Here is a 24,960-nt window from a genome sequence, read left to right on the forward strand (position 1 = left end):
TGGGTGCCATAGATGCTGGCAGGAGGCAGATGGGCCACTGGGCAGAAGGGGGAGGGTCTCCGGTGAGGCCCCACCTGCAGGTCAGGGAGGGTCTGAAAGCTAGAGGCCAGGCTGCCAGTCCCATGGACCAGAGTAGGGGACTCGTGGTGCCCTTTCTGGGCCTACCCATGGCTGCCCATGGACCAATCAGTGCGCACTTCCTCCTCTCTGAGGCCTGTAAAAGCCCTGGGCTCAGCCAGAGCAGAGGACAGAGAGACAATGGGATGACCTGCTGCAGAATGGAGCTACTATCTCTACCAAGAGATTCAGACAAAGGGATGACCTGCCTGCACAGAGAAGCCACCTACTATAGGGCCTCTTCTCTGCTCAGAGCTGCAGGATGGGATGATCAGCTGCAGAGAGGAGCTACCCTCTCTGCTAGGAACTGAACACTCATTGGGCTACATAGAGGAGCTGTCCACTGTGGGTCTTCTCTGAGCTGTTTTATTGCTCAATAAAGCTCCTCTCTGTCTTGCTCACCCTCCGCTTGTCTGCAAACCTCATTCTTCCTTGTCGTAGAACAAGAACTCGGGACCCGAAGAGTGGCGAGGCTAAAAGAGCTGCTATAACACAAACAGAGCCGAAACATGCCCCCTGCTCTCCATGTTGCAAGTGAAGAGAAGGAGAGAAAATCTGCAGCACTTCAGGGAGCCCAGACCTGCGAGCTCCCTGAGTCAGAGCTGTGACTCTCTCTTTGGGGCCCTGTGGTTCCTGGCGTCTCTAAGCTTCTGGGTGCCACTGCATTCCCTGGTGCCACCGGGGAAGCTGCTTACAGTGTGCCTGGTCCAGCTGCGGCCTCACAGAGAGCTGGCACCTGAAGCTGCCTGCCCCATGGCAGCAGTCAGCATAACTGACTGTGCAGTGGCCAGAACCCACACTCGCTCACACACCCCCCTCATCACTCCATGCCTGACTCTATTCTCCCTTGGAGGCATAGGATCCAGGCCGGCAGCATGAGCTGAGCACAGCCTGTCAGGCAGAGTGGGTGGAACTAGCCCAGTGGGCCCCAGCAAAACTCAGGCAAAGGTGCCACCAACCACATGTTTCTGGCCAGAACAGCAACACCCCAAAAATCCTGTAACACTCCTTTATGGCAAATGAAGTCATTCTGCCGATATACATCTATGACCTCTCTCTTTTCTCAGCAATCTCCTTGGGCAATTTTATCTCTTACACTCTCTTTATTATTTCTTGCTTGGACTAGTAAACTTTCCTGTCACGTGGATGTTCACTTTTTATACTGCACTTTTTCTCTCTCCATCTCATTTTCCTTTTCCCTGAGAGATTAATTTACCTGATGCATGACTGCTATCATCAGAGATCCTTCAGTGGCTTTCTGCTGTCCAGAAAATGAGTCCACACTCCTTAGCCCAGCTTTTTGTACATCTCTATTAATCTCATGTCTGACTGATCCCTCCAGGCACACTCTGCTGCAACCCAGTCACACCACCCACTGCCCTCTCCCTGTGCCCAGTGATGAAAACCATTTCTCTTCATGCTGTCCCCCTTGCCTAGAATGCACAGTACCCCCTAGTCACCATATCAAATCCTCTACTTCCAGATACAACTAACTCATCCTTCAGTGGCCCTGAAGCTCGTCCAGGAAGTTTTTTCTGAGCTTCCCAGGTAGAAGACACCTCTCTCGACAAAACATTCAGAGCCTTACAGTACTGCCTCATTTTGCCTTCCATGTCTTGTCACTTGAATCTAGGGAAAGGATTCTGACAAAATTTACTATGACAAATGAGTTATTTCCTATTCTTCTCCCTCCCTCCCGATTATCTCAACTGTTAAACACAGCTGACTGACATATGAATGCGTCTTACAAGCATGCAGAATAGTGTAAGTAAACTACAGTTTCAATAATCTCATTGTTGGAGAACACTGAAGCTATTTTTTCCTTAGTATGGATGAGGTATATTCCTGAATCAAAACATACATGATCTAACATGCTATTCTAATTCTCCTAGTATACTTTTGCAAGCTTCTCAGCTGTAGTTATATGTTGAGTCTCTAAAAGTTTGAGTATTTAAAATGCCCCAAAACATTCTTTTTGAGGATCTCAAAAGAAGAGAAAAAACAGCTGAGTGATAACAATGCCCACACATTTAATGCTGTCAGTTTTACTCCTTTATCTATTTAGGACCTGAAAAAAAAATTATAATGTAGTTATTGATTTTCTCTGCCTATAGCAAATTAGCAGCAATAAATTAGAAGTAGGGAAGAGAAGAGGTACTTAACACTGAGCGAGGAGATAGAAAAACTAACATAGACATACATGAAACATTTTTTTTTAATGAAAAAGCATTATCACCTAAGAAATTTCAGGACACAGGCACATTCCTTTTGATTACATTTTATTCTAGTATAACACTATCAAAATAATAGTGTTATTACCACTGCCCTTAAATCACTAAGAAAAAAATTCCTCTATACTCAATATGCATTGCTGAAGAAGGCAGATAAGTAAGTAATATACTTTAGACAAATTTTTATCCTGTTGGATAAAATAGTCTGGTACTTAAGATAGTGAGTTTAAGTAATCTGGAAATTTCATTCAGAGAGAAAACAATTTTGCCAACCAGACAGACAAAGGAAACTCTATGTTATTGTGCACAGGAAGGCCAAATAATATAAAAAATTAAGTTTGTGAAGGATCTGATATCCCTGGAAGAGGAAAACATGTTATCATTAAAGGTTATATAAATTCTTAGAGGAAAATTAAAGTTATATTAATTGATATTCACCCCAAGACTCAGTGAAGAATCAAGGGCTTTCAACTCAACTCCCAAACTTGAACTTTATGAAAAATATTTACTGGCAAAATCAGGTGACACATTTTTAACATATAGACGGTTGATAAGAGAAAGAAGATTCTAAATAGTGGAGATAAGATTACTACTTTTTTGCTTCTGATTATTCTCCCCCTACGGCAACACACAATCCTGAAATTGCTAGAGCATTCATGGGGTTTCCTACTCCTGGAGCACCAACACAATGAGTCACACGAACCTAGCAGTTGTGTACAGTGCAGGGCACACTGTAATAGCTATAGTCTCTGCTATCATCCACAGGTTGGAGGAGCCATCAATACCTTCTTGGATTCTTTTTATACTCACAGCTAATATCAGTATGCTCCACCCCAGATTCAGGCAGAGCCAAGGCTGAATCTTGGCAAGGGACCTTTCTCTCACTTCCCATTGATAAAATGAAAGATGGGGCCAGATTGTTTCTAAAGCCTATCTCAGTTCTAAGATCCCATGAACCTAAAAACAATTATGTTTATTATTTTAAGTCATGATAGCTACGATTTAACAGTCTTCCAATTACCTATTTGCTCAAGTTTCTCTTTAAATTCCCTATACTGAGCATTACTTTAAAAATATATGAAGAATATCTCTAATTCTATGTGTGGAATTTGTTTAGATAAATAATTTTAAATACCAGATTTATTTATTTATTTATTTTTATTTATTTATTTTTGAGACGGAGTCTTGCTCTGTCGCCCAGGCTGGAGTGCGGTGGCACGGTGGCTCAAGCCTGTAATCCCAGCACTTTGGGAGGCCGAGACGGGCGGATCACGAGGTCAGGAGATCGAGACTATCCTGGCTAACACGGTGAAACCCCGTCTCTACTAAAAATACAAAATACCAGATTTTTTTAAAGCGGCAACTTTTTTTTAGTATATTAAAATACAGGTCAGACAATGTATCTGACATATACAGTAAGTCTCTTAAAATGATTTAAGACCAAGTTGCCTATAATTAGTTATGAAAATATTGCAAAGAGCTGAACCAAAATAAAACTAAATAAGCCAGCTAGCTACTAAACTACACATATGTCCTCAAAATCTTACGAGAGTCAAATATTCCAGTAAAAAATAACAGAAGAGATGGAAACACAAGTTTCTTATTATCACACTTCATATGTTATAAAACATAATAGCTAACTTATTTTTGGCAAAATGATTAAGGATTGTAACATTCTGGCTTACACAAACATATTTGTCAAATGCATCTCAAATGGAGCATGTCATGCTAACTTCAGGCATGCAGGCACTGCAGTGTCTTAGAGTAGCCCAGAGACACTGAAATTTCAACACTTTGGCAGGGATCACACCACCAATATTCACTGACCCAGGTGTTTAATGGGGGCTGGGGATGGGGTAGGGAATTTCAACAATGTAGTTAATTGAAACCAGATAAAGCTTCTGAATAATAATTTAAAAATCATACAGATGTTCACTGCCCCTCCCACCCCCCAAAAGAGGTGACCTTTTGGACAATTTATTGCACACATTATTTTCTAGCCTACGCCCTTTTTAAGAAGATAAAACACTGCTTCACATGTCTTTCTGGAAACTCTATAATCAGTTTGAGTTATGTCTCCACAAATAAAGTAGGTTAAGCTCACGTTTCATCTTTGTTTCCCCTTTTCACCACTATTCCTGCAAAAGCAAGGACACTTGAAGGCAGGACAATAATTAGAAAGTTATGACGCTGAACAAGCTATAAGAAAGCACACTAAACTTGAGATGCATTCTACTTCTTTCCCAACAAACATTGTGAATACGAGCCCAAAAAGAGAGAAGGGTTCAAGACAATGTGTTGAAAAATCGTTTTCAAATACACAAAAGAGAAACCACACATCACATGCAGAATAGATCTGGAGAAAACACAAAAACCATAACAGATCTGTGATTAAGTTAATAATAGCCTGTGATGAGCTCCGAAATGAATATTTTCTTGCCTATGTTTACAGAACAGTAATGCTATTATTTCAAATATGCAAGTATCCTTTTTAATGTTTTAAAGTGTTTAAGACACCTGGAACAACTAACAACAAATAATTATGTCATGTCAGTTTGCTACATTTTATTTGACAGGTACAAATCACTGCCTATACCAGTAAATAAATGCAGTAATTTAATTTATGTACATCCTATGTCCATGTGCTTGATTGCACAACACACAAGTGAAATCCTAATTTTAGAGTGGTGGCGTACGCAGCTCTGACACAGCTCCCAGTGACCTTCACCTCCTAGTATTCATGCCCTTGTGTAATTATCTCCCCTTGGGTGTGGGCTAGATGTAGTGACTTGATTCTAACAAGAATACAGGAAACGTGATGGGATGTCACTTTGTAACTGGGTTACAGCCTGTGACTTTCATCTGCTAGCAGCCTGTCTCCCTGGCTCTTCTTCCAGGCATGCTCTAATGAAGTAAGCTAGATAGGCTGACATACTAGAGAAGGTGGCCACCCAACTGCCCAACTGCCACCACTGAATGAAGGCCCCCTGTCTAACAACACTCAAGGAATGGGATCCTGTCAAAAACCACATGATTGAGCCTGGATGCAGATCCATCTCAACTAAAGCCTTCAGATAAGACTGAGAACCCAGCTAAGCTGTGGCCAGACTTCTGACCAGAAACTATGAGTGAAGAAATGTATACTGTTTTACACTGCTAAGTTTTGGGGCAATTTGATACACAGCAGTAGATACCTAATACAACAGTTAACCTAATGACTGAGACAATGACTCTAGAGTTACTTCCTAATAATAATAATAGCTAATACTTATTTGGAACTTTAAAGTTCCAGATATCATTCTTGATGCTTTATATAATTCCTCACAAAAATCCTTTGAAGAACATATTATTATCCCCATTTTATAAATGAGGAAACTGAGGTTGAGACTCAAAACTGAAGTAGAGACTTAATAACTTGTCTAAGATCAGACAGACTAAAAAAAAAAAAAAAAAAGACAATAAATATTGGAACGTAGGTGTTCTGGTTCTAGAGCCAGAACTCACAGCAACTGTACAAGTAGAACCACTAAGAGGCAGGGCTGGACACCATAAAGATGGCAACCACATGACACAGTACGAGAGGAGACTTCAAAGGCACAAAAGACATTAGAAGCTGTGCAAAATGCTAAAAGCAAGAAAAAAGCCTGCATTCTGATTATGACACCTTATTTAGGGGAAAAAGAAACCAACACAGTAGACAGTAATACAGAGAACAGAGTACAATCTTGAATTTATTGAATTCACACTTAGAAATGAAAAACACCTTTTCTTCTACCCAATAATAATTTAAAACCTCCATTTATTATTAAAAACCATAGCAAGGGAGGCTATAGTTGTATATTTCCCAAGGGCAATTATGAGTAAGAAGTAAGTAGGTGAAGCTGGTGAGAAAAGGAGCAAGCGCTTAGTGAGCTCTGAGACCCCACTGAAGATATTTTATCCCATGGAGTGAGAAACAGTCAAAATCCTCACACAAAGCGGCCATGAAGCGATCATGTCCTATCTTGGCTTCAGATTGCTAGGTCTACCAGCACTCCATGCTCCCACGCCCCCTGAACTTAAACAAGACAGCAGGTATCACATCTATTGGTTAGACTGTCTCCTCAAGCAGACTCCAGGCTCTCCTACTTCAAAGACTGTCTTAGTCACTGGGATGTCCTCAAAACATAGCATAGGATCTGACACATGGAAAGGGCTTAATATATGTTTGTTGAATAAAGAAGAAATGAATTATCTTGTGAATTGCATCCATTCAGTGAGTTATTTCAATGGTATATGTCAGTGGAAGTACAATGCTTTGTTTGGTTTTATATCTCTTATAGTTCACTTGCTTTCCTGGGCACTTTAAATAGGTCTTTGTGTCTCTAGCACCTCACTTAATATCTGGCACATAGTAGTACCCAATAAATATTTGCAAGTATTTGTGAGTATGTGTCTCAAAAAGGCTGCCAAGATACAGAACAGGTAAGGATCTGGACTTATGACTTAATAAAGATGTAGTGCTCCATAAAGACAGCTGTCTGCCTATCAGTGATGATGATGACACATTTCTTCCTTCTGAAAAAGGCAAGAATATTTACAAAATACCTTTCCACAAAAGAAAGATTCTTGTCTAGGTCTTACCTAGTGACTGCTCTTAAATATTTCTTTATAAAAACAGCAAGTAATGTGTAACATAAGAACTCCAGATAACCCTAGATTCAAAGGCATTCTTTCAGAAACTTCCTATCTCCCTCAGCATTATTCTTTGAAACATTATGAACATACATTCACGTAAGTCCATCATAATATGGAGATAAGGATAAAGGCAGCAAGCAAATATCCCTCTCTGTTCTATTTATCAACCAAACAAGAGACAAAAGAACATAGGAAAGGTGAGGAGGATTTGTGCAGGCACACAGTCCAGCACCCACAGTCACCTCTGGAGATGTACTTACCAGGAGCTCAGGGACTCGCTTCAGCATCTGAAGAGTGAAATAGCTGCCTATCGAATGGCCAATGAGCACAAGTTTCATGTCCTTTGGCACATGAGTTCTCAGGAAAGCTAGTTTGTGCTCTATTTGTCCATTAAGTCCATAGATGTCCTTAATTTCTTGAGCGTTTGAATCTAAAAGCAAATTATGAGCATGTTTTCATTCAGTAAGTAAAAGTAATCACTGAAAAATGATCCAGAAAAAGATAACAATCATGATAAAAAGCAGTTTCCATTTATCAAAGCCTACAATGTGCCAGTGAAAATATTAGGCATTCATTATATTAACCAATTTTCACAACAATTTTGGGAAGGAAACATTATAACCTTCACCTGATAGGTGAAAATCCCAATGCTCATAGATATTAGGTGACAGATTAACAGTCACAAACTTACTAAGTGGGAGAGGTGAGATTCAAATTCAGGTTCCAAATCCTCAAAGCCCATGAACTTTCAATAATTCCGTGTATTACTGTTAGCTTAGGCCAGTGGTTCTCAAACTTGAGCATACATCAGAATCCCCTTGAAGTCTTGTTAAAACATATGGCTGGGCTCCACACCCCAGGGTTTGTTTCAGCAGGTCTAGGCTGGGGCCTGAGAAGCTGCATTTCCAAGTTTCCAGGAGATGTTGATGCACTAGGTTCCAGCACCACACATTGAGAACCAGCTGCTTAGGCTAATTTATATTACTAACAGACAACTAAGAAAGTCCATGATATGACTTAATTATTTTAGATAATCTTTATTTATTTAAGGAATCCAGATGGAAAAACTTAAGTAGAAATGTGAAAAAACTGTCCCCCCTTTTTTTTCTTTTATGCTTTAAGTTCTAGGATACATGTGCACAACGTGCAGGTTTGTTACATATGTACACATGTGCCATGTTGGTGTGCTGCACCCATTAACTCGTCATTCACATTAGGTATATCTCCTAATGCTATCTCTCCCCCCTCCCCACAATAGGACCCGGTGTGTGATGCTCCCCTTCCTGTGTCCAAGTGATCTCATTGTTCAATTCCCACCTATGAGTGAGAACATGCGGTATTTGGTTTTCTGTTCTGGCAATAGTTTGCTGAGAATGATGGTTTCCAGCTGCACCCATGTCCCTACAAAGGACACGAACTCATCCTTTTTTATGGCTGCATAGTATTCCATGGTGTATATGTGCCACATTTTCTTAATCCAGTCTGTCACTGATGGACATTTGGGTTGATTCCAAGTCTTTGCTACTGTGAATAGTGCTGCAATAAACATACGTGTGCATGTGTCTTTATAGCAGCATGACTTATAATCCTTTGGGTATATCCCCAGTAATGGGATGGCTGGGTCAAATGGAAAACTGTCCCTTTTAAATAACCAGCACAGTCCTGACCTGAAATATCCTCCCTCCCTGTCACAAATGAACTACTTTTCTAGGTTCTTCAAGACCTAATTAAAACTTTACCTAGCTAATCCTCAAGAAAAATTAATGAGCTCTCTTCTGTGCTTAATCAGTACCTCTTTTATTATAGCACTTTATCAAACTTGCATATTGTCTGTTTGTATGTTTATTTCCTCTCTTAGGCTGTGAGTTCCTTGAAGGCAAGGTTCATCTTTTCATCTGTGTCCTGTGATTAGTACACAGCAAATGTTATTGTTGAATGAAAACTGGAACTGACTAGATGATCTCTGAGGATGCTGGCCGCTCTAATATTCTATGAGTAGAATAGGTTTTCCCTATGAACATATATATAACCCAATGACAGGGTATAATATTTCAAAATATCATAAGATAGTCAACTGCTTCCTAAAATTTGAATGACTGAACACTGACTTTCTTGCTCTTATGACTTGCAAGGCATTGAGGGGAATTATAATCGGTATGGTTCATTCAAAAGGCACCCCAAACTCAGAAAAACTACTCTTCTGTTTTGTTTGTACAGGTTTTTGTTTGTTTGTTTTTAGTGCTTATCTCCCCTTTTAGTCGAAGTCCTGTTTATCCTACAAACTTGAAACAAGCATTATCTCCTCTGAGAGACCTTTTTATGATTCATTACGTGAGGAGTAAAGTGGCTGTCTTTTCAGTTTCCACAACATCCCTGTTTAGTTATCTCACTATACTACTCCTAATTCACTCTTAGTTTACAATTCAGGTCTTGCTTACCACTGCTCCCCAAAGTCCAGCATACAGTTATTGAAAAGCTTTTTCTTGACTCAATGAGGCTTACTTCCCTATTTCCATAGTACTATTAATCTCCCAGGTAAAACATGTTATGCTCTCACTCTTTTTCCCAGGTCAGCTTACAATTCATTCTCTACTTAACAAGAAAGTTAAGCATGAAACAGAACTGGGAAGAGAGAGAATCTGGAACCTGACTTTGGTAGGACTTCTAATGGCTCCAAATCCACCTTTTTATGCATGAAATATTATTTAGGTTTGAATAGTTCATACCGTGCTTCTCTAATCACTCTACCCAAAAGTGATCATATCATTCTTTCATATGAAAACACCACAATAATATTAATATTTGCATCCCAAGTTCTTTTTCAAAATATGCAGCATTTGGAAATATCCAAGTTTTCCTTTTGTTGGGACAGTAGGTGCAGTACAAAGATAAACAGGCTCCGGAGATGAGATAAATCTGGGTTTAAATCTCAGCTCAGCATCTCCCTAACTGTGTGACCTGAGCAAATCCTTTAACCTAGGCTTCAGTTTCCTCATACACAAAATAGAGATAATAATGCTAGCTTCCAATGGCTGTTGTTTAAGTGTCTGGCATAAACAGATAAATAAAAGCTATGACTGCCATCATTTCAATTCCTGTTATTTAAGTCCTCCTTCAAATAATACCAAGAACATTTACATAGTTAGAGCAAAGAGAAAGAAAATGAGCTAAATATTCTAAAATTTCATTGACATCATAAATAAGGTCCTAAAACATTGCATTTCAGATAAACTTTAAAGGACATTATAAATCAGAATATTTCAGAGGTAGATCTGGTTTTACCTCTGGGAACTACTCAGTAGATTTTCAAGAAGAACATACTACGAGTTAGTGTTTGCCGAAGTGGTAAGATTAACGGGGAAAGTACTTTCTAAAAATGAACAATGACTGAAAATTTAAATGTGCTATCTTTTAAAGTTTATTTTTATTTTATTTATTTATTTTTGAGATGGAGTCTCACTCTGTTGCCCAGGCTGGAATGCAGTGGCACAATCTCAGCTCACTGCAACCTCTGCCTCCTGGGTTCAAGCAATTCTCATGACTCCCAAGTAGCTAAGATTACAGACGCGCACCACCAGGCCCAGTGAATTTTTGTAGAGATGAGGTTTCACCATGTTGGCCAGGCTGGTCTCAAACTCTTGACCTTAGGTGATCCACCCACCTTGGCCTCCCAAAGTGCTGAGATTACAGGTGTAAGCCACCACTCCCAGCCTATCTTTTTTCATGTTACTAATAAATAAAATTCTAGATATTATTTTACTAGCAGAAAATGAAAGGTTAAAAGACTATATACTTGATTACATATTTTCATTCCTATTATTTTAATAGTAATATATTCTGAGAAAATGCTAGTAATTATTAACTTAACTCTCCAAAAAATGCAGAAAAAATTACATTCAGTTGTATCAAAACCAGAAGAATGCTAATATGGAAATCATTTATACCATTCTTTCTATGAGGAAACTGTACTCCAAGTTATAATCAACGAAGCACATTTGGAACATAATCTGTTTCTAAATTGAGAATTGCCTGAGTTGGTGGATGACAATACAATCCACCATATTGTTACCAATAAACGGTTCTAAGTATCATATTGATAATTTTCTCTTAGAACCTAAGCCTATTTCTTAGACCCATCTCTATTAGATATCACTTCACAGCTCACCTATCGGTTCTACAGTTTATTTCAAAAGGTATACACAACTTGTTCTGAAATAGTTAGTAGAGAAATTAAATAAAATCAGTACTTCACATTAACTTTTTGTCTAATCGCTCAAATTTGCTGGTCCAGTCATTAAAGTTATTAAGCAGTCATTAAAAGTGCTTTCAATTTTAAATTCCCTTACAGCCTCAGAACACAGATAAATCTCATGATTATTATTTTCTTCATTTTACATGAACTGAATTGACTACTCTGACAGAAAACAGTGACTAATTGGCCCTTGGTATTATTGAAAGTACAGACATAAATAAAATATACTACCTTTGCCTTTCAGGAGATCATAATCTACTAAGAGGAAACAGACATAGATAAAAACACAATTATTAAATGCCAAAGTTAAGGATCTCAAGCATTTGCTTGAGAAAAGAATAGGGTTTATTGGATCACAATAGAAGGGTAATGGCACTTTGATTCATAAAAAGTACTGTACCTTTTCCCACTCTACCCAAGATAAATAACTAGAAGATATTCTTTATTACATGTATGCTACTATAAATGTATACATTTAACTATGTATCTGAATCCAAGCAAAACAGTTTAAATTTAACTGCCATTCATATATATGGCTATATACTGAATATAAATGTATAAGTTCAACTATTTATTTTCATGCAAACAGCATTTATAGGTCATCTCTGACCACAGAACAGACAAGACTGGAGATTAGCACTACACATGCCTTTGGTAGGACTGAGTCTGCATACTGTAACTACATCTCACAGCAGAATTTGCTCAGCTACTAAACTCTTCCATTCTGCCCCCAATCATTACTCCAAAGCTGTATCTTAATAACTTTAATTAAACAACTTACATGTAAAAATTCAAAGGCTAAAAATAGTATTTCATATTTTAAAGAATTCTTTGATCAAGATGAAAACACAGTTTCCTTGTGATGCATGTTCTTACCCATAGGTGGAAGTTGAACATTGAGAACACATGGTCACAGAGAGGGGAACAACACATACCAGGGCCGTTGTGGGGGACGGGGTGAGGGGAGGGAACTTAGAGGACAGGGCAATAGGTAGAGCAAACCACCATGGCACATGTATAACTATGTAGTTAGAAGAAATAAAAAAAAAAACCAGTTTCCTCCTTAGGTAATTTTTTCAAATACATAAAAAATCGTATGTTGTTCACCATGCTACACAAATATATATATATATATAAAACTAAAAATATAAAAAGATACATGAAGTATTTACTCTACATTCATGATAGAACTGGAGATGGGATACAAAGAACAAAACTTTTTCTGTATTGTTTTATTTCACTTATTTTGTTAACAAAAATATTTATGTAATTATGGCAATGTTAACTGTCAATTGTGAGTAATAGAATCTTTGATTGTTATATAACTGTGTTTTTCTATGTTTCAAAAAATTTCTCAAAATAAATTAAAAAAAAAAAAAAGAATGCATTGACGTGCTGTTGTTCCCAGGTATCTTACTCCCATTTTGTAGGGAAAATCACCATTCATTTCCTTCTCACACGGAATACAGAAGCCCCCAAGGATTTTATGGGTTCGTACTGATTATCAGTGAACTGGCTCAATGAAAACTGTGGTCCCTAATTCTGTATGCTTACCGAGTTCATCGATCCATAAGGCCTTCCTTTCAAAACTGTCCTGAGGTTACTAGGCTGAAGTGAGAGTACACTCTCATCAATCCCCAGCTCCCTCCCGAAGTATTCTGTAAGATCCTTGTATCTAAACACTGATACAACTCTGTTGGCTCTTAAAGTATGCATCACAGTGAGGGGACGGGAGATGATTATTCTATTTAACACTGTTTTCTTATTTAGAAAACAAATTTTAAGATTTGTAAACCCCAAGCATATGTTTTATAAAATAATTTTTAATTATTATTCTCCAAACAGAAGGTGAAAACCACAGTCATCAAATTATGCTTTCCACTTGACTAAAACCAATTATCTGCTAAGGACTTCAACAGTCCTTAGCAGGAAACAGAAGAGAGATTCAGCAAGGAGAACATAATGTTATAGACTTAGCAAACAATAAAAGCAAAACGCATAAAAAGTGTGTTACTTTTTATTGTAAAGTGCTATTTTGGAAACAGCCATGTTTCCACGGCTGTTACTTGGAAAAAGCTATGAGTTCTGTGGGTACATGTGGTTATAGGGAAAGGTGAAGCATAAGATTAAAAAGGAAAGTTGGGTCTAGATAAAGTAGGAAACTGAACTTCACACCAAGGAGTTTGGACTCGGTTCTGTGATCAATGAGAAGATACCTATAGATTGCCAAGAGAGGAGCGCACAATCTGGTCTGTGTTATGGATATTAACTGCAATGCTCACTCTCCCTACTTCTTCTGTCTGTCCTGGCACTCTAACAATTTGCTTGATTCCTAACTTCTTTCTCTTGCTCTGCACTTTGGCTTTTCGCTCTTCTGACCCACAGATTTACCTGCTTTCATTTCTAGGGACTGTGAGCCCTGAGAGTTGATTGATTGGTTGTTCCTGCCTTGGGCTCATCTACCTCACCTCCTTGTTGCCCTGCCACTCCCAGTCCTGGCAAGAGAGAAAGCTCCACTGGGTTTTCTCTCTTTCTTCCTAGTTGGGGGACTGCAGTGAGAGTAGTTTATTGTTTCTTTGGATAAGCATGACTCAAATTCATCATTAGTTGCAAGACTGTGTAAGTTTTTTAGGTAATGTTTTTATCTGCTAAAACGAAACCAGCATGATTTCTAGCTTTCTTTTTGTACTTTCTAAACAATGACTTGAAATAGTTGATAATGAATTTCCCATCATGTATGCTGACTCTATAGCAAATCAAATCTAGAAAAGTTTATACTCCTAACTCCTCAAATTTTCTTTTCACACTTTTTTTCCCCCTCAAATCATCCCCTTCTGACATTGGTGAACATCTGTTCTTCCAATTGTATTCAACTTATGATTGTGCTAATGTGGTCCACTAGAATATTATTTCCAACTGTTCATAATTTTAACATGCGCTAATATGAAGCAAGACATACTTTCAACATTTGATGTGTGGTTATAGCTTATGCCCTTTTTCTCAATGATTACATATTTTTCACACTATATTTTGCATGCCAGAAAACCAGTACCTTAGGACAATCTTGGACAGCAAATAATGTATCTGTGCTGCCTATCCAAAGCAACTATAGCATACATTTGCAAACATAATCTCCAATGTGTACAACAGATGAGAGCAGACCTGTTCTAGTTGAATGAGGGGCTGGTAAGGCCCAGAGCCCTACTTAGCCTTCACAGAACTTTTGAGTTACTCAGAATATAGAAAGTCACGAACCTAAAAGGTGGAGACTGGCAAGCAATTCTAACCCTTTGTATACCCCTGTAGCATGACAGTTAATAACCCAGTAGGTTGTCAGTAAGTCCTTAATGATAGTGAGTTGCCCTTTCACCCTCTCCAGAAACCACAGCTTCCTTTGGCCCTACGGTGGCCCTTTGGGCTAATGCCTCTAGATGGCACTGTTCTCATTAGGTAGCAAAGAACCCAGGCTCTAATTACTAAGTTATTAACTCAATAGTACACAAGCAGGCCAAACAGAGATAAACATATTCAAAGTAAAGTTATAAATAATAAGATGTCAATTTACAATAAGAATTAAAGCTGTTTCCTAAAAATTCAGACACATGACAGATATTTTCTACTGGTTTTCCTCATCAGTGTTTATTGGTGAACATCTAGGGCAGTGGTTCTGAAAATGTGGTCCCAGGACCAGCAGCACCAATATTACCTGGGAACTTGTTAAAAATGCAAATTCTCAGGTCCCACCCCCAGATCTACTGAATCAACAACTCAGAGGGTAGCACCTGTGTTTTAATAAACCCTCCAGGTGATTTTGATGCATGCCAAAGTTTGAGAACACCTGATCAAGGGTGATCCTTCGAATCTGTTTTCAACTTTCAAAGTTGCCATTCATGTTCTCTTCAAATATTTGCTTCTGTCTTTAGTATGACTTAAGATAGCACACTTGATCATGACCATATCCTTTTAATGTGATGCTGAATTCAGTTTGCTGGTATTCTGTTGAGAATTTTTGCATCTATGTCCCTCAAGGATATTGATCTATACTTTTCTTGTTTTGTCCTTATTCAGCTTTGGTGGTTTAATTTCTTTAACAGATAAGGTCCATTCAGATTATCTATTTTTCCTTGTGTGAGTTTTGGGAGCTTACATCTTTCAATAAATTCGTCCATTTTATCTAAGTTAAGTTTATTATCCTTTTATTATCTAAGGGATCAGCAGCAATGAATCTTTTCTTTCTGAATACTCGTAATTTGTGTCTTCTCTTTTTCCCCCCTTGCTTAGCCTGGCTACAGGTTTATTAATTTTATTAGTCTTTTAAATAACTAGCTTTTGGTTTGTTGATTTTTTCTAATAATTTCTTGTTTTCTTTTTTTTTTTTTTTTTTTGAGACGGAGTCTCGCTCTGTCACCCAGGCTGGAGTGCTGTGGCCGGATCTCAGCTCACTGCAAGCTCCGCCTCCCGGGTTCACGCCATTCTCCTGCCTCAGCCTCCTGGGTAGCTGGGACTACAAGCGCCGCCACGTCGCCTGGCTAGTTTTTTTTTTTGTAGTTTTTAGTAGAGACGGGGTTTCACCGTGTTAGCCAGGATGGTCTCGATCTCCTGACCTCGTGATCCGCCCGTCTCGGCCTCCCAAAGTGCTGGGATTACAGGCTTGAGCCACCGCGCCCGGCCTCTTGTTTTCAACTTCATTGATTTGTGTTCCCATTTTTATCATCTTTTCTTCTCTTTGCTTTAGGTTTAAATTGTTCTTTCTCTAGTGTCCTAAGGCAGAAACTTAAGTAATTGACTTTAGATCTTCCTTCTTTTCTAAAATATGAGTCAATGCTATAAATTTCCTTCTAAGCACTCCAACAATCTGTGTATTTTAATTGGTATATTTAGACCATTCACATTTAAAGTGATTACTGAGGCTGGGCATGGTGGCTCATGCCTGTAATCCCAGCACTTTAGGAGGCCAGGGCAGGTAGATCACTTGAGCCCAGGAGTTCAAGACCAGCCCAGGCAACGTGGCAAAACCCTGTCCCTATAAAAAGATACAAAAGTTAGCCAGGCATGCTGGCACATATTTGTGGTCTCAGTTACTCGGCAGGCTGAGGTGGGATGATCACTTGAGCCTGGGAGTTTCAGGCTACAGTTAGTCTCTATGGCACCACTGTACTCCAGCCTGGATGACAGAGTAAGACTGTGTCGCTAAATAAATAAAGTGATTACTGATATAGTTGAATTAATATCTATCATATTTATAAATATTTCTTGTTATACTTGTTCTTTCTTTTTAAAATCTTACTCTCTTCTACATTCCTAGCTTTAATTGAGCATTTAAAATGATCTAACATTCTCTCTTCTTCTCATAATAATTATTCTTATTAAAAAAATTCTTTTTGGCTGGGCACAGTGGCTTATGCCTGTAATCCCAGCACTCTGGGAGGCTGAGGCGGGCAGATCGCTTGAGCCCAGGAGTTCCAAGACCAGCCTGGGCAATATGGTGAAACCCTGTGTCTACTAAAAATCCAAAAATTAGCCAGGTGTGGTGGCAGGCGTCTGTAGTCCCAGCTACTTGGGAGACTGAGGTGGGAGGATCACCTGAGCCTGGCAGGTTGAGGCTGCAGTGGGCCACGATTGCACCAATGTACTCCAGCCTGGGTGACAGAGTGAGACCCTGTCTCCAGTGGTTGCCCTAGAATTTGCCATATATACTAAATCTAAGTTAATCTGAAGTAACACTATACCACTATACTACTTCACCTTTAGTCCAGGTATGTTAAAACTGAGTATTCCCAATTCCTCTCTTCCATCCCTTATAACATTACTGACATTCATTTCATTTATCAATGTTGTAATCACTCAACGTACTGTTACTTTTATTACTTTGAATTAACAGCTATCTACCAGATCAATTTAGAATAAGAAAAATAAACTTTTTAAACTTTTATTCCTTCTCCCATGCTCTTCTTTATACAGATTTGAATTTCTGATCTCTATCACTTTCCTTTCCCCCAAAGAACTTCTTTTAATATTTCTTGCATAGCATGTCTCCAGCAACTAATTTCCTCAGCTGCTATTGGTCTGAAAAAGGCTTTATTTCTCCTTTACTTTTGAAGGACGATTTCACTAGATAGATAAATCCAGGTAAGTGCTATTTTTCATTCAACACTAAATATTTCACTCCATTCTCCTCTTTGTTGAATGGTTTCTGACAAGAAGTTCCCTGTAATTCTCATCTTTGTTCGTCTATAGGTAAGGCGCTTTTTCCTCTGCCTATTTTCAAGATTTTGTCTTTGGTTTTCTGCAACTTAAGTATGACATATGTAGGTGTAGAACCTAAGTATTGACCCTGCTTAGTGTGCTCTGAGATTCCTAGACCTGTGTTTTGTCATCTGGCATTAAGTACTTCAACTCCTCCCTTCTCCATTTTCTCTTCCTTCTTGATCTGGTATTCCAATTATGCATACGTTACACCTTCTGAAATTGTCCCACAACTCTTGGAAGCGTTGTATTTTTATAAGTTATTGTTTTTCCTCTTTGCATTTCAGTTAGGAAAGTTTCTATTAATCTATTTTTCCAGTCCACTGATTCTTTCCTCAGCTGCATCCAGCCTGCTGGCGAGTCCATCAAAGGCATTTTTCATTTTTGTTACAGTGTTTTCTAATATTTCCTTTTGATTCTTTCTTAAGAGTTCCCTACTGTCTGCTTGCATTACTCATCTGTTCTTGCATGCTACTTCTTCCATTAGAGTCCTCAACGTAGTAATCATGGTTACTTTAAATTCCTGATCTGATATTTCTAAAAGTGGAAAAAAGTATATATCTGACTCTGGTTCTGATGCTTGCTTTGTCTCTTTGGATGGTTTTTTTCTTGCCTTTTACAATGCCTTCTAATTTTATTTTTTGCTTAAAGCTGGACATGATATATTGAGTAACAGGAATGAGGTAAATAGATCTTTTATGTGAGGGTATATGTTAATGTGGCTAGAAGCTGGGCTATGCTTTTTTTGTTTTTTAAGACAGGGTCTCACTCTGTTGTCCTGGCTGGAGTGCAGTGGCACTATCTTGGCTCACTGCAACCTCTGCCTCCTGGGTTCAAGCAATTCTCCCGCCTCAACCTCCCGAGTAGCTAGGACTATAGGCTTCTAGCACCATGCCTAGCTAATTTTTGTATTTTTAGTAGAGACAGGGTTTCATCATGTTGGCCAGGTTGGTCAAGCACTCCTCACCTCAAGTGATCTGCCTGCCTTAGCCTCCCAAAGTGCTGGGATTACAGGCATGAGCCACTGCGCCTGGGCAGGGCTATGCTTACTGTTTTCTGTAGCTACAGGTATCAGAAACTTCAGTTTCCTTTAATGTTCTTGCTTTTTTTTTTCTCTGTTGTCTTTGGTTTTCCCTAAGAACTCCTTCTTAAATAGAGTTTGTGTCTTGTAGCTCCTATAGTTATAATGTACTATTATTAAGGTAGAAGCCTATAGACATGGTGGTAAAATGAGGAGGGAAGCATCCTATAATGTAAAGATTAAACCTCAGTCTTTCAGTGGGCCTGAATGCCTGTGCTGTGGTCTTCAAAAGTGTTTGTCATCTTTTTTTCTTCTCCTGCATGTGAGACAGGAAGGCTAGGGGAAGATGGAGTTGGCTAACTGCCCTTCCCCCAGGTTGGATAAAGTTCTGTAACTCTTTTTCCCTTGGAAAGTACGTAATGTTATTGAGAATATTCTGGACATACTGCAAAATGCTTACTTCTCTTCTACCCTTAACAAAAACCATAGGGGACATTTCTCAAATTTTCACAAAAGAACCTGATAAGGTTCCTAGAGGTAATACCCATGAAAGTGAGGAAGTCCCCTAAGAATAGGCTTGCAGAAGTTTGTTACTCTTAAAATAGTCTGTACTTTACCCCCAGTAATTCATCAAAATCACCATTTATGTATTCTACATCAATGGCACTAGTGTCTTCTGCTTCACATAAGCTGATCTTCATTGTATTTCCTTGTCTCTCTAGATTTCAGGTGACAATTTGTCCTGTGACCTCAATTCTCTGAAAGGTCTAAGAAAAATGAGTTTTAGTTTTGTTCAGCTTTTTTCTTTTCTTTTTTTCTTTCTTTTTTGAGACAGAGTCTCATTCTGTCACCTAGGCTGGAGTGTAGTGGCACAATCTTGGCTCACTGCAACCTCTGCCTCCTAGGTTCAAGCAATTCTCATGTCTCAGTCTCCCGAATAGCTGGGATTACAGGCGAGCACCACCACGCCTGGCTAATTTTTGTACTTTTAGTAGAGGTGCAGTTTTGCCATGTTGGCCAAGCTGGTCTCAAATTCCTGGCCTCACTTGATCCACCTGCCTTGGCCTCCCAAAGTGTTGGGATTACAGGCATGAGCCACCACACTCAGCCTCAGCTTTTTTCTTACTGCAATGAGAGAAGTGACAAATTCCAAGTTCTACATGTCAGAGCTGAAACTGGAAGTCCACTATTTATTTAAAAAACATTCTATGCTAAATATTTTCTTAATGTATAACATATGCCACCTACAAGTTTTAAACAAGTAATAAGTAAATAAATGTTGAAAAAAATACCCTAAAAATCTAAATGTAACTATTTCACTAACATTTAAGAAACACACTTCATCATGATATTGTCATAGGTGGAAAAGCACTAAAAATATGGTCCCTGGTGCTGCTATTCCTAGATGCTTACTTCAGCCTAGAAAATATCTGAGCTATTACACAAAGTATTATTCATTGAAAAATCTCATCTCTTAGTGCCAAGGTGCTAATGTCTGTTAGGCTTTAGGTTGAAAATGTTTAAGCATAATTAAAACAAAACATTATGAAGTTTTAGTATTTCTTTTCAACCTTTAACTTATAGGATGCTGATTTTTTATTTTCTTACTCAGTTTTCCATACTAAATTTTTTAATAAGCACATATAACTTTTTAATCTAAAAATACAATAAAGGAAGGTAATCCGTTTTGAAAATGAATAGAAAATTATACAACATGCTCCCTGCAGCTAAATGGTCAGCTGCAAAATACAAGGTTTTTTGCAGACTCCACAGAGTCTCTCCTAACCCACACTGTGGTTTCTCCTTCGTTTACTCCTTAGGTGTCTACATGATTAGCAGGCCATGATTTATCACTTAATTATTCTCTAAATATGAGAGAAAAAGCTTCTTTAAAGTAAAGAACATGGTTTATAAAAGGGGTTCCCAACCCCTGTCTGTGGCCTGTTAGGAACCCGGCCACACAGATGAAGGTGTGCAATGGGCGAGTGAAGCATTATCGCCTGAGCTCTGCCTCCTGTCAGATCAGCGGCAGCATTAGATTCTCATAGGAGTACCCTACTGTGAACTGTGCATGTGAGATCCAGGTTGCACACCTGATAATCTGAGGTGGAACAGTTTCATTCCAAAACCACTCACCCCTCCCCAGTCTGTGGAAAAATTGTCTTCCCCAAAACTGGTTCCCAGGTGCCAAAAAGGTTGGGGACTGCTTTTTTCCCACCATTCCTCCTAGTACAACCCTAGGAAAATAATACATGATCAAAAACCACACAATTGATTACTAATTGGTAAATGAAGGCAAGTCATAGATTGTTTTATCTACCCATATTCTTACAGAAAACTACCTAAAGAGTTAAAATGTCTCTAAAAATCCTAAGTTTACCAAAATATGGAACCACAGGCCTAATGCCACAAGCAGGTTTTCACTGGTGTAACTCTTAATCTTAGCAGGCTTGCTAGAAACATGACCCTCCACTCACTGTAAAGGAAAGCAGATATTAACAAGGACATACCCTCTGATGTTGTAAGAATCTTCTTGTCTTTGGGAGCCAACGCATGCCCAGCATGACTGATAGTCCAAACTGGAAAGCGTCTGTTTGTCAAAGAGTATAAAGCCTTTGCAAATGGCACATAAAAGGCAGAAAAACCTGGATTACCTAAGAAAAGAAACACAGACCTTAGATTAATCAAAGTAATAAATATGTATAAGATGACACGCAGACTAGAAAAGATGGGTCTGTTTCTTTTCACACTTTCCTCTGAATTCTTCAGAGTACCCAAGGGAGATTATCTTCAAACTTCCATTAAAATCACAGCAGTACCCTATTTAAACACCCTTCAGGGTCTTCCAGATAAAGTCATCTGGAAAAAGTCTAAAATTAGTAATACTGCATATAAGGCACTTCAAGATTTGGTCATGCTCAGTTAACAAGGTGCATGAAAACCAGAGAAACAAGCCAGCCAAAATAGTGTAAGAAGCATGCACAGGGAGAGCTTTAAGGAGTCTACTGTTTCCTTGTCACTTATCCCTAATAATACAATTATAAACAGGTGTACAGCTTGATCTTTTGGGGAAACAAACGTCCACAAGTACATGTAGATTTTTCTTATGTGTGTACAGAAGGTATTTTTGACATGAGTTTGCTATAAAGAAACAGAATAAATAAATGATCTTTTTAAAAACATTCAATCTGATATATCTGTAGGGGGAAATTACAACGAAATGGGATTTTCATCTTGTAATCATCATCTACATAAAGTCTTCACAGCTACTAGTCCATTTCCATCAATATCTACTTCTCTGATCAGTTTATCTATTTCTTCATGTTGTTAGGCTCTCTGGTCTCTGCAATTACATGACATGGTTCTGGAGCACTGAGGTAAATAACCACTGTCATCCTTGTCAAATTTCACTGATTTCTACTCAATTGTTTATGTCTTTCAGTTTGCTACATAAGCAGTGTAATAAAGTGATTAAGAGCATAGACTCTGGAGCCAGACTACCTGGGTTGGAATCTTGGCTTTGCCACTTACCAACTGTGTGAGCTTTGACCAAGCTATTTAACCTCTCTGTGCCTTGGTTTCCTCATCCACAAAATGTGTAATAATGGTACTACCTCATTTGAAGAGTAAGTGAATCGATATATGTAAAGCATTGTAACACTGCCTGAAACATAGTATTATATAAATGTTAGGTATTCAAACTTGTACAACAATGTCTAGCTATAATGGTAGTATACAATGGCCTTAGCATCCACATTATTTTGCTTCTGTTGCATTCTGACCTAGTGACCCAAGTTCCAAATTAGCATCCACATTATTTTGCTTCTGTTGCATTCTGACCTAGTGACCCAAGTTCCAAATTCCTTTTTGTGATGGTGCTTTTGGCTTCTTTGTCAAATAGGATGAAAACTTCCTCAAATGCAGAAATATGTTCTTTGGTCAGTTTATTGGCCACTGCATAGCTAAGGAAGAAAGAAGGGAGGAAGGGCATACCAGCACAGGGGCTGTAACATCTATGGAAGTTGTGGGTGGCACTGTTTCATGTTTTATGCATTTAAGTCTTCCGTAAGTTTAGAATATTTTTTAGTATAAAATACTAAGTAGCAATCCAACTTTTTTCCAAGTGACTGGCCAATTGTTCCAAGACCTTTTATTATATAATCCATTCTTTCTGCACTGATTTGAAATATCTTCTGACCCAATACTACCTTTTTACATTCACTTGCTAATTCCTATACCAAATAATTCAGTTTATTTTTCCTTTTCTCCTCTGCCAGGCCATACTGTCTTAATTACATTTTTTTTTTTTGATATGTTAATCGGTAGGGCAAATTCCTTCCCTTTATTTTTCTTTTTCTAAATTTTCTGAGCTGGTCTCATAAACTTTAGGTTATTTTCAGTAGTTTCAATTTTTAAAAATCTCTTTGGGATTGTGACTAATATTTCATCTCATTAATATATTAATTTATAAAAATTGTATATTTTTATATTACTGAGTATAACCTTCTAGGAATGTGTTATACCTCATATTCACATGTTTTATGTTGCTCATAGATTTCTTCATATGGCTAGAAAATAATAATAGCTAATATTTTTAGGTGCTATAATTTACTACATGCCAGGCAGTGTTTAGGTGCTTTACATGTATTGTTTAATTATCATATGAGGTAGCACTATCATTACTTCCATTTTATGGATGAGGAAACTGAGTACAGTGAGGTTAAATAACCTAGCCAATATCACATATATGGCAAGTTATAAATAAATATTTGATGACTGGAAGTATATACAAAAGAAAATCACAATACTGAATTTTTTAAAAACATCAGTAATCTGGTGTAGGATCTTCTGCATTCCTTGTTTTAGTCAGTCTTAGAATATCTCTATATAGTAGTTAGCATTTTTCATTAGAAATAATGAATAGATAGCCACTAGAACAAAACTTGGTACATGGTAGGGGCTGCATAAATGGCAGCTATTAGTACTACAGCTATTATAACAATTAAAAACTGGTGTAACATTAAGGAGACATCAAAGATAACCCCATGATTTAGATGTAAGTTACAATGACAGGATATAAAAAAAACAGTGAGTACTAGACAATGGATACTTAATGCATGAGGGCATTAAAACCTAGATGATGGGTTGATTGGTGCAGCAAACCACCATGGCACATGTATACCTATGTAACAAACCTGCACATTCTGCACATGTATCCCACAACTTAACGTATTTTTTTTTAATGAGGAAGAATAAATAAATGAATAAAACAAAGTTTTCTCCCTATCTCTGGGTTTAAGTCTGAGTTCTTAAGCTTTCTGATCCACAGTTTTATCATCATCAAGTAAATGATGATGCCAATTACTTATGTTCATTCATTCTATTCAGAATTACAGCTTCTTTTAGCCCTCAATTATTTATTGAGCACTTACTGCATGAAAGTCACTATGTCAGGCAAAAGACAGATGAGGGCCTTTTTGGAATTTATGTACTAATGGGAGAATATACAGCACATAACTAAATAGATGAGATAATTAAAGAGTGTGAGAACTCCTATAAAAGGAATAAATAGGGTCACATGATAGAGAAGGGAAGAGAATAGAGTGAAAAAAAGGTCTGAGGAGGTGACATTTACCCAAGACCCCCAAATGGCAAGAAATAAGCCTTGTGAAAATTTGAGGGAAGAGAATAAATACTAAGGAGGGAGAAGGTCCTCAAGAAATAAAGATCTTAGCTCTTGAAGAAATGGGAGACAGTCCATAATCCTTGGTTCTTCCCTTTGCATCTGATCTATCAGTGTGGCTAAAGCATAATGAGAGATATCAAATCTTATATGAGATCAGGTTGAAGAGGAAGAAAAATACAACCATGTGATACCTTTTGGGCCATGATAAGTAATTTGGCTTTTAATCTAAGTAACATTAAAAGAGATTGAGCAGGGTTAAGGCATAATTAGATTTAAATTTAAAAAAATTTTTCTATCGTAAAAGAGTAATTAGGAAAAATACGAAAATTTTCATAGCAATACATTTAGCAACTTAGATAAAATAGACAAACTTCTAGAAAGACAGAAACTATCAAAGTTTACTCAAGAGAAACAGATAACCTAAGTAGCCCTAAATTGATTAGATTAATTGGAATTTAAGTTAAAAATCTTCTCACAAAGGAAATCCAGGCCCACACAGCTTCACTGGTGAATTCTATCAAACATTTAAGGAAGAAAAAGGCCCAATCTATACAAACGCTTTCAGAAAATAGAAGAGAAATGTATTAGTCTGTTTTCATGCTGCTGATAAAGACATACCCGAAACTGGGCAATTCACACACAAAAGAGGTTTAATGGACTCACAGTTCCACATAGCTGAGGACGCCTCCCAATCATGGTGGAAGGCAAGGAGTAAGTAGCAAGTCACATC

At 38.1% G+C, this 24,960-nt stretch overlaps 1 protein-coding gene across 3 annotated transcripts in view; it reads right to left on the bottom strand.

Moving 5' to 3' along the window:
• The window catches only part of LDAH (lipid droplet associated hydrolase), a 147,725-nt gene that overhangs the window by 96,294 nt on the left and 26,471 nt on the right, over positions 1–24,960 (bottom strand). For all 3 annotated transcript variants that reach the window (XM_033176390.1, XM_033176392.1, XM_033176391.1), the window contains 2 exons: positions 21,055–21,198; positions 7,286–7,455 (listed from right to left, as the gene is read on the bottom strand). In XM_033176390.1, coding sequence (XP_033032281.1) covers positions 7,286–7,455; positions 21,055–21,198 — 314 coding nt within the window. The remainder of the gene's footprint in view (positions 1–7,285; positions 7,456–21,054; positions 21,199–24,960) is intronic.

The sequence above is a fragment of the Trachypithecus francoisi genome, unplaced genomic scaffold (genome assembly GCF_009764315.1).
Source record: "Trachypithecus francoisi isolate TF-2019V2 unplaced genomic scaffold, Tfra_2.0 Lachesis_group17, whole genome shotgun sequence".
In the NCBI taxonomy this organism is placed as follows: Eukaryota; Metazoa; Chordata; class Mammalia; order Primates; family Cercopithecidae; genus Trachypithecus; species Trachypithecus francoisi.